This window comes from Poromitra crassiceps (genome assembly GCF_964638095.1).
Source record: "Poromitra crassiceps genome assembly, chromosome: 14".
NCBI lineage: Eukaryota > Metazoa > Chordata > Actinopteri > Beryciformes > Melamphaidae > Poromitra > Poromitra crassiceps.
In genome coordinates, this window is record NC_139633.1 from 13338281 (window position 1) to 13356369 (window position 18089).

Consider the following 18089-nt stretch of genomic DNA (forward strand, 5'->3'; position numbering starts at 1 on the left):
AACTGTAGGATCTACTTTATTTTAATAAGTCACAATTTTGTCAACACCTTGCATTTACGAGCACATTTCAAGATAGTCAAAGAAGAAAAGCAAATTCTGGGTGGATTGAGGACTAACACAAGTCGCCCGCTCCATTCTTCTCCCACCTCTCTCTTAAAGGTGCATTCCCCCTGCCAGCCTAATTACAGATGACTTGTTTTGGTTGGTGGGTCACAGTAACATCTACCTCCTCTCCTACCACTAGAACAATGGACTCCATTGCGTCTAATAGGAAGCCATCAAACAATCCACGTCCACAAGGCTAACAGTCGCAATGGACAGCTTGTGAGATCTTGCAGCAGGACATATTATGTGTCATTAAAATGACTGCGCCGATCGGAAGAGGAGGTATGAGAGACTGCTTCTCAACGAGGATCCCCTGCAGACAAATGGCCCAGCTCTATTCCTCCTTCCTCCTCATCCCTCTCTCCGTGCTCCTCCTCTCCGCCCTGCTTTCTCCCACTCTCTCCATTCACGTGGAGTCCGTGCAGAGCCACAGTGAGTTCAGCTGTGAGCCCATTGGACTGAGAATGTGCCAGGATCTGCCTTACAACACCACCTTCATGCCCAACCTGCTCAACCACTATGACCAACAAACGGCCGCACTGGCAATGGAGGTAGGCTGTGTGTGTGTGTGTGTGTGTGTGTATATACTGTATGTGTATATATATGTGTGTGTGTGTATATATATACTGTGTATATATATATATATATATATATACTGTGTGTGTATATATATATATATACATATATTTATTGTTTTTGTTGGTGTGTGTGTGTGTGTGTGTGTGTGCGTGCGTGAATGAACAAGAGAGAATTGATTTGATTGTGGTTTTTGTGCATGTGAAGCTTTGGTTTATCGTTCTATCCCGTGTGCGTGTGTGTGTGTGCGCGCACACACACACACACACACACACACACGTGACTGTGCGTGTGTGTCAGTCAGTGCATGTTTGTGTGTGTGAACATGTGCATGAGGACACATGGGAAAGCTGGACAGCTGCTGTATGACACAGCGAGGTGGACTCAAAACATTCTTGCTTACAGCAGATCCATCTGCTTGCTAGATTACCGGGCGGGCAGCCCCTGCAGTAAGTTGACCCTTAAAGTTTCAGCTTTATTACCTTACATAATTTTATGGATAATCATGTTACAGCAAGGACAGCATAGACAACGTTCTGTAAACATAAGCAAACATGTATGTAACATGTTGTCTTATACAAACAAAACTAAGATGTGTTGTGTGGAGAAGGGAAATGTGTTGACCAGTTTTAACAATTTGATAGAAATCAGGAATAACTCACCAGCTGAAGACGGTGATAACTTATGAGCAACTTGGAGAGTTTTACAGTGACATTAGGCTATACTTAGGATGAAAGGACCTTGCATACAGTCAGTGTAAATAAACGGTGTAAGGGACCGGTTTCACCAACATATTACAATTTGATGCTACGCTAGTAAGCTTGTTGTTGACGTCTTGTAGCCTAGTCTTGTTCCACCATAGACACGTATTTTTTTAAATTAAGGCAATGCTGTATTGTTGTATTATTGATTATCTCTACAGTCTGTGTTACTTATATTTGGATCATGGGCTGAGCATATTTTACATCTAAATTAGTAACGTAAAATCAAACCAACTATCAACAAGTAAGCCTTGCATTTAAATCAACCAGAAATGCTTTAAAACAGTGGTAGAGCGGTCTTGTTTGACACCGACACAGATAAACATACATAGGCTGCATTGAGCCAGTGTAGGAATTGAGCCAGGGGCAAGGGCAAAAATGCCCCCAACAAATCTCAGAATGCCCCTAAAAACCCTGAGCCAGGGACAAAAATTGTCCCAATTTTTTTTGATGATTTTATTTTCACTCAATTTAATTTCCATCTCTAACACACACTCAGCACCTGCAAGCTGGTTGCCAGAAGGCAACGATGAAGACCACACTCACACAAACGGCACTGTTGTAACTTCACACTACGCTTTAGCAACTTTATGCACTAATTACTATTTTTTTAAGTGCCCCCCAAAGTTTGTAAATGCCCCCAGTTTTTAGACAGTGGGGGCAAAAGTTGTCCCCAAAATATATTTTTTTAATTTCCTACACTGCATTGAGCCATGCTGGATGCTCTTGAGTGCTGGAGTAAAACTGGCTTAATACACACAGACCCAGAAACACAGGGTTCCGTAGGAAAGACTACTTAACAGAGACAACAAAACAGGGTCGTTTGACATCTGAGGCAGCAAGGCTGACATTCTGTCAGCGCTCCTCCTGTTACACCTCCAACTCCTCTCTGCACGTCACCGTTCAGAGGGATGTGCGTGTGGCGTCCCTGTGGCGGAGCCCCTCTAAAGACGTACACAGTTACACCGTGTGCTTGTGATATCGCGGGTTTGAGTCCCACACTCTTCCTTGCACGTACGTATATACAGTGTTTCAGAGACGGGAGGTTTTGGTGCGGTGCTGTACAGTGTGATTGATTTAATCAAGACACAATGTCCCCTCAGTGTTAGCTCGTCGGTTACTTTACACAGGAATAGGTGCAGGGAAATCAGACGCCGTGTTACCTGCTATCTGAGTGCATTGGTGGACACACACTATCCATCCATATCATATGACCTCCCTCTCCTACTCTTTTGTTAGTGCGGGGAGAGGGAGAGAGACCAGGGGAGAGAGAGACCAGGGCCTACCGTATGTTTCACACAGGAGGGTGTCGCTGAGGAACCAAGACCATAACGTATCTGTTTCAAGATTCAAGGTCATTCTAATAACCAGCGAGTAAACAGGTTACAAATGAGGAGTTTGTGTTTATGCAGCGCAGCGATCACAGCAATAGCAAAATGATATGGAGCAGACAGATAGACGATCTTCAAATTATACATGGCAAAGTAAAAGACCTTTAAACTGACATATAGTGGAGTCCATGTAAATAATAAGTCAATGTACCGTAAATCCTCTAATATTGGCCGGGGCCTTTATTTACTGAGCCGCAGAGAGCGATTAGGGCCTTTGTTGGAGGCAGGCCCCAATCCCTTCATTTCCTGACTTTTATTGCAAAACATTGGACAAACCAAACATTTCCATTTAAAGTTGAAAGCAAATTAAAGCAAATACATTTACTTCACAGTTTAAGTTATCGTAATAACGATTCGATTAACCTGAAATACCACAGGTATTAAACAAAATATAATGTCACAACTCAAATAAATGTGCCCAATGTCACATAAAAACAAAACAAATGGCAGACTGGCCAGTTTACAGCACAGTCGATAACAATTTAACACCACAGGTCAAATGGTAATTCAAATGTAGTTACTGCCATCTTGTGGCACCGGTACGTTAATACAAACATATAACCACCAGCAGGAGTTTACCGTATTCACCGTAGTTTTTCTTCCTTCGTTTTTTGACCGGGCCTGTATTGGAGGCAGGCCTTTATTTGTCCATGCAGAGTGCAGACCGTGGCCTCCGCCATTATTAGAGTAGAGGCTTTTAATGACACACACACACACACACACACACACACACACGCACACACACATGCACACACACACCCCAGCTACAGTATGACGCATCAATGAAGAGACATGGCCTGAATGTATAATATAGAAATAAAAGGCTTCTGGCAGTGTAGTTAGAATGGAATATATCTAGAAGTACTTGTGATCCCCCCCCCCCCCCCACCTCCAGGCTGTCTGTGTGTGTGTGTGTGTGTGTGTGTGTGTGTGTGTGTGTGTGTGTGTGTGTGTGTGTGTGTGTGTGTGTGTGTGTGTGTGTGTGTGTGTGTGTGTGTGTGTGTGTGTGTATCCATCTCTCCATCCATATGTCTCCAGGGCACATTCCCACTGGAATAGTTGAACTCATGTTTTGTCTGCAGTACTTTGGTAGTTTATAATACGAACAACAACACTGAGGGATGACAAATACAGTCCGTCAAATTAATTCTCCCTGCAGCTGTTCATGGCTGGCATATTACATTACCGTTGTCCTAAACCGGATGAACTTGGACAAGGCAAATGACTGCTGTGTTTAGTCATGGGATCATTTGTATTTTTAGCTAATATTTTCTCATGTCAAAACCAGCCAAATGTGAATAGAAAGGTCTCTTCTGCTTCTGCATATATTAAATATGCAGAAGGGATAAAAGGGATTTATTAATAGCCAACATTGTGCGAAACCCTTTTTTTTCTCCAAAAAGTGGGGAATTAAGAAAAAAAAAATATATACAGTATTTGCCCAGTGTGTTTTGAATGTATTCTAATTCTCCTTGGCTATTAGAAGTCATTCATAGACCAGCAAACGTTCAAAATCAAGTCAATTCCCCGGCGTCATGTCAAAACACGCTGTGTCGGGGGTTGTAAGACGCGTCTGTTGTTGAACTTGATTTGACCCAGTAGAAGAAGGAGGCTTGTAACTGACACCTTCACCCTCCAGTCATGGAAGAGACAGCTTTCTGAAGATGGTTGAGCGGCAACATGAGCCCTGCTGGTTTTGCTGCTCTGCTCTGCTCTGCTCTGCTCTGCTCTGCTCTGCTCTGACCTGGCATGGCTGCCCTGGTGGGAACCTGCAGGAAATTGAATAATATCTCTCATGGGATGTTGGCTATATACCAGCTTCTGTGTGTGTATGTGCGTATGCACTTGTGTCTCTGTGTGTATACAATATGTACTGCGGTCAGTTTGTGTGCATGTGCGTGCAAGTCTATTTGTGGTCTAAATAACATTTAATTTAATTTCTGCAGGGATACCACACTTTTCTTTCACTTATTTCTTTGTTGCCTCAAATAGCAAAAAAAAGCTCGTAACATTTTGTACTGTTGTCACATCTCTAGTATAGTCCTATATAGTGCCAAAGTCACGCCCTGTTCCAGGTTTCACTCCCCATTCATTATTTAGAATAATGAGAGCCCATACATAACATTTCACTTGGACGAAAAAATTAAAATAAAATAAAAGTTTTGTTTTGGTCCGAGTGAAGTGTCTCTCTCCCGATTCTAAATATAGCTGAATCGCTTGGTTTGACCAAGTAAAACTATTTTTATAAGCATTTTACGAAACTTCTATGGAAACATGAATGGCAATGAAATATTTTAGAGGGTGTGACTTTGACACTATTCTTCTTTTTTCATATTTAATTAAACCTTCACATTCCCAGTGTATTAAACGCATAGAGGGAATTTGAACACTCACATAACCAAGGGTCTGAGAAACGCCCTGGACAGGAGGCTAATCTCTGCATGGACTAACCTCTGTATGGTCCCTGTCAACACTCTCTGCATGGACTATCATCTGTATGTTCCCTGTCAACAGGAATTATGAAGGTATTATGAAAGTGATTCTGTTGGCATTCTGTACTCAAAAACAATTAACAGGAAGTTTGAAATGAATGAGAGATTTCAGCAGGGAACGAGCAACTGGAATTTCTGGTCCATTCTGCAGATCGCATTTCCAAATGTGTGTGTGCGTCTCACAGCTGACAGGCATTTTTCATTTCTTAAACCCCCTATGGGATCTGGGAGGGTGAAATCAGTTTGCCTCTCATTGTTACAGCAGTATTAGTTGAGCCCTCACATAACAGCCACTGTGACCCAGAGCAGCTGTACAGCAGGCCACCTGGACGAACATCTGGATGTTCTCTGTCAACCAACACCAGCCTTAGGAGTTTTTGGCAGTCTGAGTTTGTAGGAAAGCTTATATAGGAGAGGCAAACTGACCGCCTACTTCCTGCTTCAGCACTGTACCAGAGATTTTCATCCGCCATTTATTTTCCCGTAGACATTTCGTAAAATGCTTATAAAAATAGTTTTACTTGTTCAAACCAAACGGTTCAGATATATTTAGAATTGGGAGAGACCACATAACATTTCAAAACGTAAAGAAAAATTGAGGATTTAAAGAAAATGTTTTTTCGATGGTTTTTCTTTTTGGTCCACGTGAAATGTTCTATGGTCTCCCCCGATTCTAAATATAGCTGAACCGTTTAGTTTGACCAAGTAAAACTATGTTTATAAGCATTTTACGAAATCATTCAAACTAAACTCTGTTTAAAACTCTGTTGGTCGAGGGCTGCCGGTTGGTTTAGAACAGCTTAGGTAGGCGATAGATTAGCTACAGCCTAAGGCTGACCTGTTAGTGTTCAGGCTAAAATCAGACTAGAGCAGGGTAGGATAGGCCAGATTAGGCTGTAGATTAGCTAGATACTATGTCCCAGTTAGCTCTGGTTAATGCTTAGAGTAGTCAGTTGTCTGATCTTCTCCCCCCCCCCTCTCTTTCCCCCTTCCCCCGCTTCCTCCCTTCTTCCCCCTTCTTGTTCTCCTCTCTTTCCATGCTCTTTCCTCCCCCACTCTCTTTCCATGCTCTTTCCTCCCCCACATCCCACCGCCCCCCCTCCCTTCTCCTGCTCTCTCCTCATTCTCCCCCCCTCTGCTCCTTCTCCTCTTCTCCCCTATTTTCCTGAATTCCTGCCACTTCCTGCTCTCCCTTCTCTCACATTCCCCCTGCTCTCCTTCCCCTGCACCCTCCCACCTCTCCTTCTCTGCCTCTCTGTCCTCCCCCCTCTCTCACATTCCCCCTGCTCTCCTTCCCCTGCACCCTCCCACCTCTCCTTCTCTGTTCTCTCCTCCTCCACATTTCCCATTTTCCCCCCACCCTCGCCCTAATCCGGGCCCGTATCCTACTCCCTCCCTCCACCCTAGACCCTACCTCTACTCTCTGTCCTCCCCCCTCTCTCACATTCCCCCTGCTCTCCTTCCCCTGCACCCTCCCACCTCCCCTTCTCTGTTCTCTCCTCCTCCACATTTCCCATTTTCTCCCCACCCTCGCCCTAATCCGGGCCCGTATCCTACTCCCTCCCTCCACCCTAGACCCTACCTCTACTCTACCTCCCCTGTACCCTTCCACCTCTCCTTCTCTGTTCTCTCCTCCTCTCTGTCCTCTCCCCTCTCTCACATTCCCACTGCTCTCCTTCCCCTGCGCCCTCCCACCTCTCCTTCTCTGTTCTCTCCTCCTCTCTGCCCTCTCCTCCCTCTCACATTCCCCCTGCTCTCCCTCCCCTGCACCCTCTCTTTCTCTGTTCTCTCCTCCTCCACATTTCCCATTTCTCCCCACCCTCGCCCTAATCCGGGCCCGTATCCTACTCCCTCCCCCAACCCTAGACCCTACCCCTACCCTGGCTCTCCCTCCCCTGCACCCTCATCTCTCCTCCTCTGTTCTCTCCTCCTCCACATTTCCTATTTTCTCCCCACCTCCCCCCTCCCCCCTCCCCTCCCTCCTCCCTCTCCCTCCCTCCTCCACTCTCCTGCTTTCTTCAAATGTTCAAATGTTATCTTTATTCTGTATATTCTTGTTACTGTGTGTTAGCTAGAATCAGCTAGACATACTTTCTGTGAAGCCCTCTGAGACATGCTTGTGAATTAGGGCTATATAAATAAACTTGACTTGACTTGACTTGACTAAACTGAGAAAGGTTTAAATCCACAGACAGAGTGACTGGGGCTAATTAGTCCAGAGTGCTGTCAGGTGTGTGTGGGTGATTGCTGGCAGGTGTGTGCATGGGTGAGTCAGGAGAAGGGGCAAATGTGAGGTGTGGGGGATTATGGGAAATTGAGTCCAGGAAGTAAAAGTCCAGAAGTAACTCTTTTGTACAGTGTTCAAATGTGCTTAACAGGAGTGGCTGGCCTTTGGCGAAATCCAGATGGATACAAGCAGAAATGAAAACTAGTGTCATTTTTTGTCAGTTACCTGTAATAGCTATATCCTTACTAATATTACATAACCTGTGCCACCCAACAGGCTAACCGCTTTATCTTCTCTGTCAAAGAAGATCAACCCGAGTAAGATAAGTCTATATTCAAACATGCTTAATAACAACAGAGGTAAGCTTATACTGAAATGCCGAGTGACAGAAGAGTTGACACAGCCTTCTAAAATGCCTGCGGATGATCTCAAAGTAAACAACAACTGCTGCCAGATCAGTTTGATGGATTTCAAATGCCTTCACGAAACCGGAGCCATTGTCAGCAACTGTCGCAGTCACTGGATGCATCTGCTCTGCTCTAACGTGACCTCACTGGCAATGCTTTCACATGTGCCCCAGGAACAGACCCCAACTATAATAGTGGGCTTTCCTGGAGGGTTGCCACAATACTAGAATTTTTTACTTTGATACCGATACCCAGGAAAATATCGATACCATTTTCGATACCACGCCGGGGATGAGATGGATGGACAGACCATCGACATATACAGTATTCAAGTGGGACAGATGCATGCTTCTCTATAATCTATTCTAGGCCTGATAAAACTCATTAAAATCTTTGCATTTACACAGCAGATTACCCCTGCTCTAGGCATCAGCCTATCGGAACACTTAGCTTATTGAAGCAACAGATACCCACCAATGATGGGGAGGGAAACATCAGTAGTCCATTTGATTTTTCATTAAGAGCACTACTGATATTGATACTGTTGCAATGTTGCAAACGAGTATTGTATGGGTTTAAAATGTTTACTATTGTTACTTATCGATACTATATTCCTACTATATTATATACTATACTATATTCCTAACTTCTATTGTATTGTTTTATGGTCTATTCCTATGCCTCTTATGTCTCTATATGTATGTGTTTATATTTTCCCCTATCTGAGTATAACTGTAGCAAGTTTTTCTGATTTTGATTCTGATATCGATACCTGTTGCAAATTAGTATTGTATCCGTTTCAAATTCTTAGTATTGATACTTAACGATACTTTGATACTTTTACAACCTCAATGTCATTAAGGTGTGTGTGTGTGTGTGTGTGTGCGTGCGTCAGTGTGTGTGTGTGTGTGTGTGTGTGCGTGCGTGCGTGCGTGCGTGTGTCAGTGTGTGTGTGTGCGTGTGCGTGTGTGTGTGTATGCGCGTGCGTGCGTGTGTCAGTGTGTGCGTGTTTGTGTGTGTGTGTGCGTGCGTGTGCGTGCGTCTGTGTGTGTGTGTGTGTGTGTGTGTGTGTGTGCGCGTGCGTGTGTCAGTGTGTGTGCGTGCGTGTGTGTGTGTGTGTGTGTGTGTGCGTGCACGATCAACATGCTGGGCCAGATTCCTCCTATGTATTTGAGTGACGGGCCTAGTTAATGGCGAATGGTACAGAGTAGTGTTTCTGTTGTGTAATTGAAGAGCATGGGCTAGGGGGCGGACTGTACAGTGGAACTTCCTGTCTCTGTGAGTGACAGGAGAGGCTAACGGTGCCAGCTGTCATCCCTCACCAGTGCTAACTAGCTGCTAATCTCTCGCTCAGCTCCACAATGGAGACATTGATTCCCACAGACCCAGCCATTCCTCCCCCCATCTGCCACAATAGTCAATTAAACCTGAGAGAGAAGAGGGTGAGAAAGAATGACGCTTAAAGAGCGGGGGGAAGGGAAATGAGGGGAAATGGCTTTAGAATGGGTGAGTGAATGGGTGAGTGAGTGAGTGGGTGAGTGAATGGTTAATTGATTTCTTTGGGGACATGCTTGTGTGTTAGTGCTGGAAACACGTGCATGTGTGCATGTCTTAGGAAACTGGCCCGTGTTGTCCATCTGTCGCAGCAAGTTATGGTTCCCATAGGACGCAGGTTATGACATTACTCAAAGAGTGTGGGTGTGGGTGTGGGTGTGGGTTGGCGGTGGGGGGGGGGCATGGACTGATCATGACCTGAACCTGTCACTGCCTGTGTTGATTTCTTACAACCTATTGATTTTTTTTAAAGCTTCTTAGTTCTTTTCCTCTAAAATTACATGTGTATACTAACATGAATTATACTAGCATGAAAACATGTCATAGTACTCAGTACATGGCCAAAGAATTTGGTGTAGATGGTGGCTAATCAGAATCAGAATCTATATTGTAATATTGTGTATATGGACGTGCTGATGTTGCGGACAAAAGAAGATGGCAGAAAAGAGGCGATCATTTTTATGGGTGCAGTGCGCCTGTGAACAAAGCCCAGAGATGGTCATAAACCAGGACGCTTCACTGTGTCCATTATTTGTTACAGCCTAGCCTACCGTACCATGTGTTACAGCCTAGCATACCATAGCGTGTGTGTGCGCTAGGCTAGGCTGTGAATCGATGTCCATAGGTTGGCTAATACCTAGACTAAAATCAAATGCAGCACATTATTTCTTCATTCTCTGACTTGTTTGTTGTGGTTGTATCGGTTGTCAATCTCTCCAACATCTGGTTTCTTAAGCTATAGGCCAGGCCAGGCCAGAGTTTGATATAAAAAAATAAAAAAAAATCTCCGGGTGGGGGACAAAGATCTATGACTGGCCCGGGAGAAGCTTTTTTATTTCATTTTTCCTTGTTTGTTACATTACAGTGTTTGATTTTCATCATAATCTGGTTTTCCATAATAATAATAATAAGTTCAGTGTTTATGCATGTGTTGCTGTCTGGAGAGCAGGTGGTTACATGAAAGTGAGTGAGAAAAGGAGAAGATACTGAATAATGACATCACAACAGTATAATCCTAATGTTAATTTAAAATTAAATATTCTTCTAAATATGGATAAAAGTCCAAAAAACATCAAATTTTCTTCCAGAGATTCCATTCCTTACAGCACCCCCTATTTAATAATAGTTCCAGCACGGCTGCGAAAATGTGGTGGCGGGTTGTGTCAAGTGTACATATAATGGCTCGGGGTCCGGCCCCCGGTCCCTTAGGTTTCTGACAATGTGGCCCCCTGAACAATTTAGTTGAATAGCCCTGCTATAGGCTATATAGCTATAAGGTATCTGCAATGGGTTGCAAGGTTGTTGTTAGTGAGTCCCCATGTGACAAAGGAGGCACTATGTATTTCCCCTGAGCCTGCAGGTTCCAGGGCTAAACTATAAATCTCTCATTTGTTACGATGGAAAAGCCCAACACCATGTTTTTATCTCACAAAATTAGAATAAAAAATGGCTAGGTCTCTCTCCATCTTCTGAAAATATTAAAACGCCTTGATTTGTTTGACCGTTGCAGCTTGCATTTAAAGAGCATGGTGCATGTTAGAGACCACATTTAATTCATCTTCATCAGCGTGCAGAGAGTTGATCTAAAATGTACAGATTATTTATACATTCTCTACATTCCCTTTCCTTTGCTCTTTTTCTTTTCCTTGGCTATTTGTCCCGATATTTCTGATGATCCAAAAAAAAATAAAAAATAAAAATCCTCGTTGGTACTGGTAGAAGACACGGTATTTGCGACAAGTAATTATTCAGGTAACACGGTAACTTTCTTAGTAACTGAAATCAGCACATAACTAGAGAGACCACCTTGCAATGGGATCACATCAGCTTTATTTGACGGTGCCGAGTTAACAGGAATTTCAATGAATAAAGACTCAAACCCACAATCACACGAAAGCAGCCTATTTGCCCAAGTTCTCTATGCGGATCATTAAAGACACAAAACACATTTTTTCCCAGCTTATCTTACGATCGGTGGTTTAACCTGCTGCTGAGATGACATGTCTCTGAATCGACTGTATGCTTAAGGGACTGTATATATTTTTCTGCTCTTTGTAAAATTGGAGTGGTGAGAAAGGAAGGGAGGCAGGGAGGGACAAAATGACTAGAAGGAATAAAAGAGAGCAAAGTGTGGAGCAGTCAGAGAGGACGGAAAGAGAGAGTGGGGGACAAAAGCGGAGAGAATAAAGAGGGGCTGACAGGTTGTGTGAGGTCTTTAGTCCCGACAGTCTCCAGTGTTTGTCTTTCTCTCAGCAGGGGGCCCTGTCCCTCAAAATAACACTGCTCTGCTTAAGAAGGGCCACCCCAGGGCCAGCAGGTCCTCCCAACCCACACTGTGTGTGTGTGTGTGTGTGTGTGTGTGTGTGTGTGTGTGTGTGTGTGTGTGTGCGTGTGCGTGTGCGTGCCAGAGCAAGAGAGACTTGCACTATAGTGCAGTCTATTTGTTTTTGTTGTTGTGGTGTGTGTGTGTGTGTGTGCGTGCGTGAATGAACAAGAGATAATTGATTTTATTGTGGTTTTTGTGCATGTGAAGCTTTGGTTTATCGTTCTATCCCGTGTGCGTGCGCGTATGTGTGTGTGCGTGCTTGCGTGCGTGTGTGCGTGCGTGCGTGCGTGTGTCTTGTGCTGTTCACGTCACGGTGCTCTGTGCTTCTGAAGAGGTCCATTACCCTATTCACTGTGGCGCAGCCTGAGGCAGACAGGTCCTCTTTCAGTTGAAAAAAGTAGCAGTTTATTTGGGAGCTGTTGATTCTCGTACTGACGGAGACTTTATTGAAGCCGACCAGCTCAAACGAAGCCATCATTTATTGATGTGGACTGCTGGAGAACAAAGACACTGGTTGGTGCTGCTGCTATCTGGCAGGCTGGAGCTGCTGGAGCTGCTTCTCCAGCCTGAGAAGAATGCCACCCAGGGAATGAGATGTGAAGTTTCTGCACCACACAGATATTGTTTGCCGTGGCCCGCTGGTATCAGGGTATGATGAGTATAAGCTCCCATTTAGTCTCTGTTCAAAAGACATTACTGAGCAGTTGTATTATTGCGCTTGAACAGCACCAACCTAATAATAGTCTGGAGCCGTTTGCACCGCTTCAAGACCTGCATGGGTCGTAACCGACGCGCAAAGCAAGGAAACCGGAATGTGGTTACCGGATACGTACAGTGCGCCAGAACTATCTTCCACGTAGCTAACATTTAGTTGGTCAGCTCTCTTGCTCTCTCCATCCCTAGTATTATGTGATGTCTGACAGAAGTGGAGGTCTATCAGTTCATCCTTCAATCTATTCTTCTACCCTGTATTTATCTGGCCCATCGCTCGCTCCCTCTCTCCCCCCATCCCTCCCTCTCTCCCTCCCTCTCTCCCTCCAAACGTCTGTATAATTTATAACCTGGATTCTGTGGCATGCCTTGGCTTACCTATAGTCTATCAATCTATGTCTCTATCCTTCTCTGTATCCCTCCTTGCATCCCTCTCTCTGTCTGTGTATAGCATCAGCATTAACGAGAGCCCGACCGATATTTCGTCCGATATTGCAGATATTTTTTTATTCTGTATTTTTTAAGTTATAGACAGCATGGTGTGTATATGATCTTTTTTCTTAACGCAAGTTATATTTTATATGTGTTCTATTTGTGTTTTTATATTTCTAGTTATTTATAATTATTAAATTCCCAGTGAAGTTGACTGTTTCATTGCATTGATGTCATTTTGGACAATAAAGTTTATAAGCTGTAAAATATCCTGCCTACATTACATATCTCAAGTCATGTCAAGTCATATATTTGTCAAGTGTTTGATATTTGAGGGATCATTGCAAAAAAAATGTTTTTATTATAATGGGTATATACAGTATAATATTAGAAGATCGGCCGATATATCGATATCAGAATTTTTTTATTCCCTAATATCGGTATCGGCATTGGCCTAAAAAATCCAGTATCGGGTCGGGCTCTAGCATTAACAGCTCTGGTGGTACTGTAGGTCAAGACCCACATCAGCATGAACAGCTCTGGTGGTACTGTAGGTCAAGACCCACATCAGCATGAACAGCTCTGTTGGTACTAATTGCATCATCATGCTTGTTGAGCTACATGCAACTTTCAAGTATGGATGTAACAATATGGAATGTCACAGTATGGTATCTACCAAAATATCACAGTGTACAGTGTTTCACAGTATTAATCCCCCCCTTTTAATTCAACAAACTACGGCCTAAGTATCTTGCTTTGAAGGAAAATATTGCTGTGTTGAACTGAAACTGAAACTGAAAGTGATAATACAGAAGATTTCCATGTAAATAAATGTCTGTTATGTCAATATCTATATCTGATAGTGAGTTAACACAATGGTGATTGAGCCTATGGCCCATTGATGGAAGCCTTTGCATTTTCAGTATTGCAGCATTTATGAACTTGGTGTCTGTGGTGACACAGGGTGGGCGGAGCTAACACAATAGACTCACTCTGTAGGTTACTGTAGGTTCACAGGGTGGGCGGAGCTAACACAATAGACTCACTCTGATAGGTTACTGTAGGTTCACAGGGTGGGCGGAGCTAACACAATAGACTCACTCTGTAGGTTCCTGACAACTCTTGTGTGAAGTAGGATAACAAGCTACTTTTTTCCGGTCTCTGCTAGCATTACGGGTGGTTACTATGGCCGAACAAACTGAGTAATGTCACATAATAACGCTGTTTGGATCTCACCTGCAATTACCACTCATCGCCAATAGTGTCACCCAAGAGAACAAAACTGAAATCTTATGGATTATCACTTTAATATGAGAACGTTTACACAACGTTTATTTGTAATGGCGTGCGGTGCCGTGCATATCGTGCAACATATCATGGGCATGGTGTTACAGGGAAAGCTTGATAACCGCATCCCTGCTCTCAACTGATGTACCTCCCCAAAATAACTCCTAAATAAATTCATATAACAATCACATACATTTATAGCGGTCTCAATCATTTCCAATAAGGAATGTTTGAAAATACTGACTGTATGCCCAGCCCCAGGCAGTGCATTCATTATTTTTAATCAAGTTCACAGGATCTCTGCATATCAATTTTCTCTCACAAAGAACTTGAACAGAGATGGGCACACATGCAAATGAAACTCGTCCAAATGTGCAGGCCAATTTTTTCCAAGAACTAACACATTTAATGAAGCCAAAAAGGGAGACAAACGTGGGCGGTGTCTGAGCTCCACAACCCCCTACCCAGAGCAATTTAGAGAGAGAGTGGCATCAGGGGAGGACCGAAATGCGTGACTCATTAGCCAATGAACAGCCAGGAAGGAGTCTCCCGCTACTTTTGAATGCTAAAATAAAACTGATAATGTACAATTTGATTCTTAAAAAAATAAAATGTTCAAAGTACAACACAAACTGTCCATTTTGCTGCAACTCGACAGTGCTGCTTAATCCAGGACCTTACTTCCTGGAACTCTTGAGAGTAAAAAACTGAAGATTCAAGATTTTTATTGTCACTCCGTAGTACAAGTATCACGTGTGAAATTCTTGTGCTGTAGACTCCGTTACAACATAGTGCAAAAAATAAAAAATAAATAAAAACAAGAGGCAACAAGCAATAAAGCAGTAAGACACGCCACAGACAGTGGCGTATTCACTGCACATATGTGCAAATGGCATGAACATACTTTAAACATAATTAAACATAATAACATTCTGTTAGGTGCAAATAGCATATACCTAATTAAACATACTATTGAACATTAGTCATACGTGATGGTAGCAGCTGCAGTGCGGTACAGTACGGCTACTACACTATTTGTATATGTTAAGGAGTCTCGTGGCCTGGGAGAAGAAACTGTCCCTCAAGCGATTTGTGCGTGCTCTTGGGACCCTGTATCTCCTCCCTGAGGGTAGCATGGAGAACAGACTGTTGTGGGGGTGGTTTGTGTCTTTGATGATCTTCAGGGACCTCCTGAGGCACCTACCCAGCCCACTGTGTCATGTCTCGAGGTATATACAATTATGTTCATATAACTACAAAGAAATGTACATTTGTTTTCATTGAATCATAGTTGACATAATGTCCATTCTTGCATTCAGTTTAATTCAACTAAGAAAGCAAAATAGCACTAGTCAAATTTAGGGATGTAACGATAACCGGTTTGAATGATAACCGTGATAAAATTACTTACGATAACCGTACTGTTTCAAATTTTCATTATCATTAAAACCGTGGTACCGTGATTACAGTGCTTTGAAAAACATGGTAAATACTGTCCATCATCAACCAAAGTTGCCAACCGTCTCGCAGATCCAGACGTGCAGCCTTGGAGAAATTATTTCAGTGAGTGTATCAATCCTTTTTGGGTCTGAGTTTTCAATATCAAACTTGGTGAAATGATTTCTGTGAGTGTATGAGTGCTTTTTGAACATTTTCAGCAGCACATTTTAACAAACCGTGATAATACGATAACCGTGATCATTTTGGTCACGATAATCGTGATGTGAAGTTTTCATATCGTTCAATCTCTAGTCAAATGAATGTATTGGAGGGGCGGCTAGCTCACATCGGGTCGTCCACTAATCGCTTTGGATCAAAGAGGCCGGCGGTTCGATCCCCGGCTCCTCCAATCCGCATGTCGGAGTGTCCTAGTTTTCCACCATCGGTGTATGGGTGAATGTACCTACTACTGATTGTAAAGCGTTATATAAATGCAGGCCATTTACCATTATTAGGGGATATAAGTATGTCGTCTTTTGCTGAATGTCGGTTGACAGCAGATGGATGTGGGAAGTCGGCTTGGACGGTGTTTGGAAGTGTGTGGGTGCTATCTGATTCTGTTCCATGTCACACTCCGTCTCCCATCTACATCTCTATTCCATTCTCCTCCTCTTCCTTGATTCACACGTTCTCTGTGTAGCTCCTCGTGTTTGCATGTTTGGATTACTTTTTGGATGGTTTCCCTCACAAAAGGAGTCTCCCCCCCGTCCACCCCCACCCCCACACTCCCACGCAGGAGTGTGAGAGAGAGAGGGTGTTGCCCTGTTAGCCTCTCCATGAGGAAAAGCTCCTATGAGAACCTCCACACCACCTGTTGCCATGGTAGTTAAATAGGCAGAGAGGGAATGGATTGACACAGACGAGGGGATGATGATGAGTGCATTTGATAGAATAAGATGGAGAGAAAGAGGATGGGAGGAGGGGGAGAGGCCCGTTAAGGAAAGAAGATAAGGAAAATGAGAGGATGAATAGATTCATACTTAATAGCTAAGTCATTAAAAATAATCCTGCTAACATTTGTTTTTGTAAGATGAATTTGTGAGAAATCTGCAAGATGTATCACACATGTGATCACAGGGGACGAGGCGTACAATTGCAGAACAGAACAGAGTGGCCCCTCCTCCCACGCTGCTGAATAGACTGTCTTTCATAGTTGATCATAATGAAAGGTTTGAAGTGGTCAATCACAGTAAACGGCGGCCATTGTGCTCGTTAGAGGAAGGCAAGAAAGTGACAAAAATGCACCTTGGAAAAAAGAGATGGATGTTCAGCTGCACAATAAATGGCTATTATTTTTCCTCCGACAAAATAACTGTTCGTCTGGAATATGAATTGCCCTGAAAGTGGAAAGCTACGGGAGACCAAAATCACAATGGAAAGAAGAAAAAGAATGAAATTAAGGGATAGTAAAGGATGAAGATGTATGTTGATTGGTTTTGCACCGGTTTCTGAGAAGAGATATAATATAGCCTATATTATATATATATAATATATCCTATATGATATAGGAATACAGATATTTTTTATTAAAAAAAAAAACTATATTCCTATATTCTATAGGAATATGCAAAAGCAAAGCAGAAGAGAAGAAATGGATGATTGAAAAGAAATGATAGCACGATGAATGTAAAGGAGAAGAGGGAGAGAGCAGAGGAGAGAGAGGGAAAGAGTGTTATTAAGATTTTACCAGAGCAAAAAATGTCAGGACATAAGGAGGGGGAAGTGGATGAGCACCGACGTGAGAGGGAGGAGAGGACATGCAGGAGGAGGAGGAGGACATGTGGATGTAATTGGCAGGAGTAAATGGGAGACAAGAGAAAGAACAGATGAATAAGGGAGAGAGAAGAGGAGAGGAGGAGGGGAGTGAACGTGGAGGGGAATGCGATTAAAGGCTTTGTCTGGTCCTCCTCACTGATGGACATGGATAAACGAGAGCGAGTCAATGAATGTGATGAGAGAGGGTGAGAGAGAGAGAGAGAGAGAGAGCGAGAGGGTGAGAGAGAGAGAGAGAGAGAGAGAGCGAGAGGGTGAGAGAGAGAGGAGAGAGAGGGTGTGAGAGAAGGCTGCCTCTTTCTTCCCTCTTTTTCAGAGGTTCAGAGGGACAAGGGGAAGAGATCAGGGAGGAGAGCATCACGGTTTGTTCTGTTCACTCCATCTATTCATGGCCAACGCCTGTCTCTGTCAGGGACGTGAGAGGAGAGAGGAGGCAGGCACACAGCCAAGGTGTGTGTGCGCGCACGCGCTCGTGTGTGTCTTTGTGCATACATAGGCCTACATGTATAGAGAGACAAAGTGCTTCCTGCTTCAGTACTCTACCAGA

General features: G+C 43.5%; 1 protein-coding gene across 2 annotated transcripts in view; it reads left to right on the top strand.

Annotated features, from left to right (window-relative positions):
• The first annotated feature begins 536 nt into the window (after positions 1-536).
• Positions 537-18089, top strand: part of LOC310788879 (frizzled-3-like) — a 39222-nt gene continuing 21669 nt past the window's right edge. The window contains exon 1 of one of the 2 annotated variants that reach the window (XM_083650457.1): positions 537-656. In XM_083650457.1, coding sequence (XP_083506583.1) covers positions 570-656 — 87 coding nt within the window. In that variant the 5' untranslated portion in view covers positions 537-569. The remainder of the gene's footprint in view (positions 657-18089) is intronic. The other variant, XM_083650456.1, reaches the window with a different exon arrangement.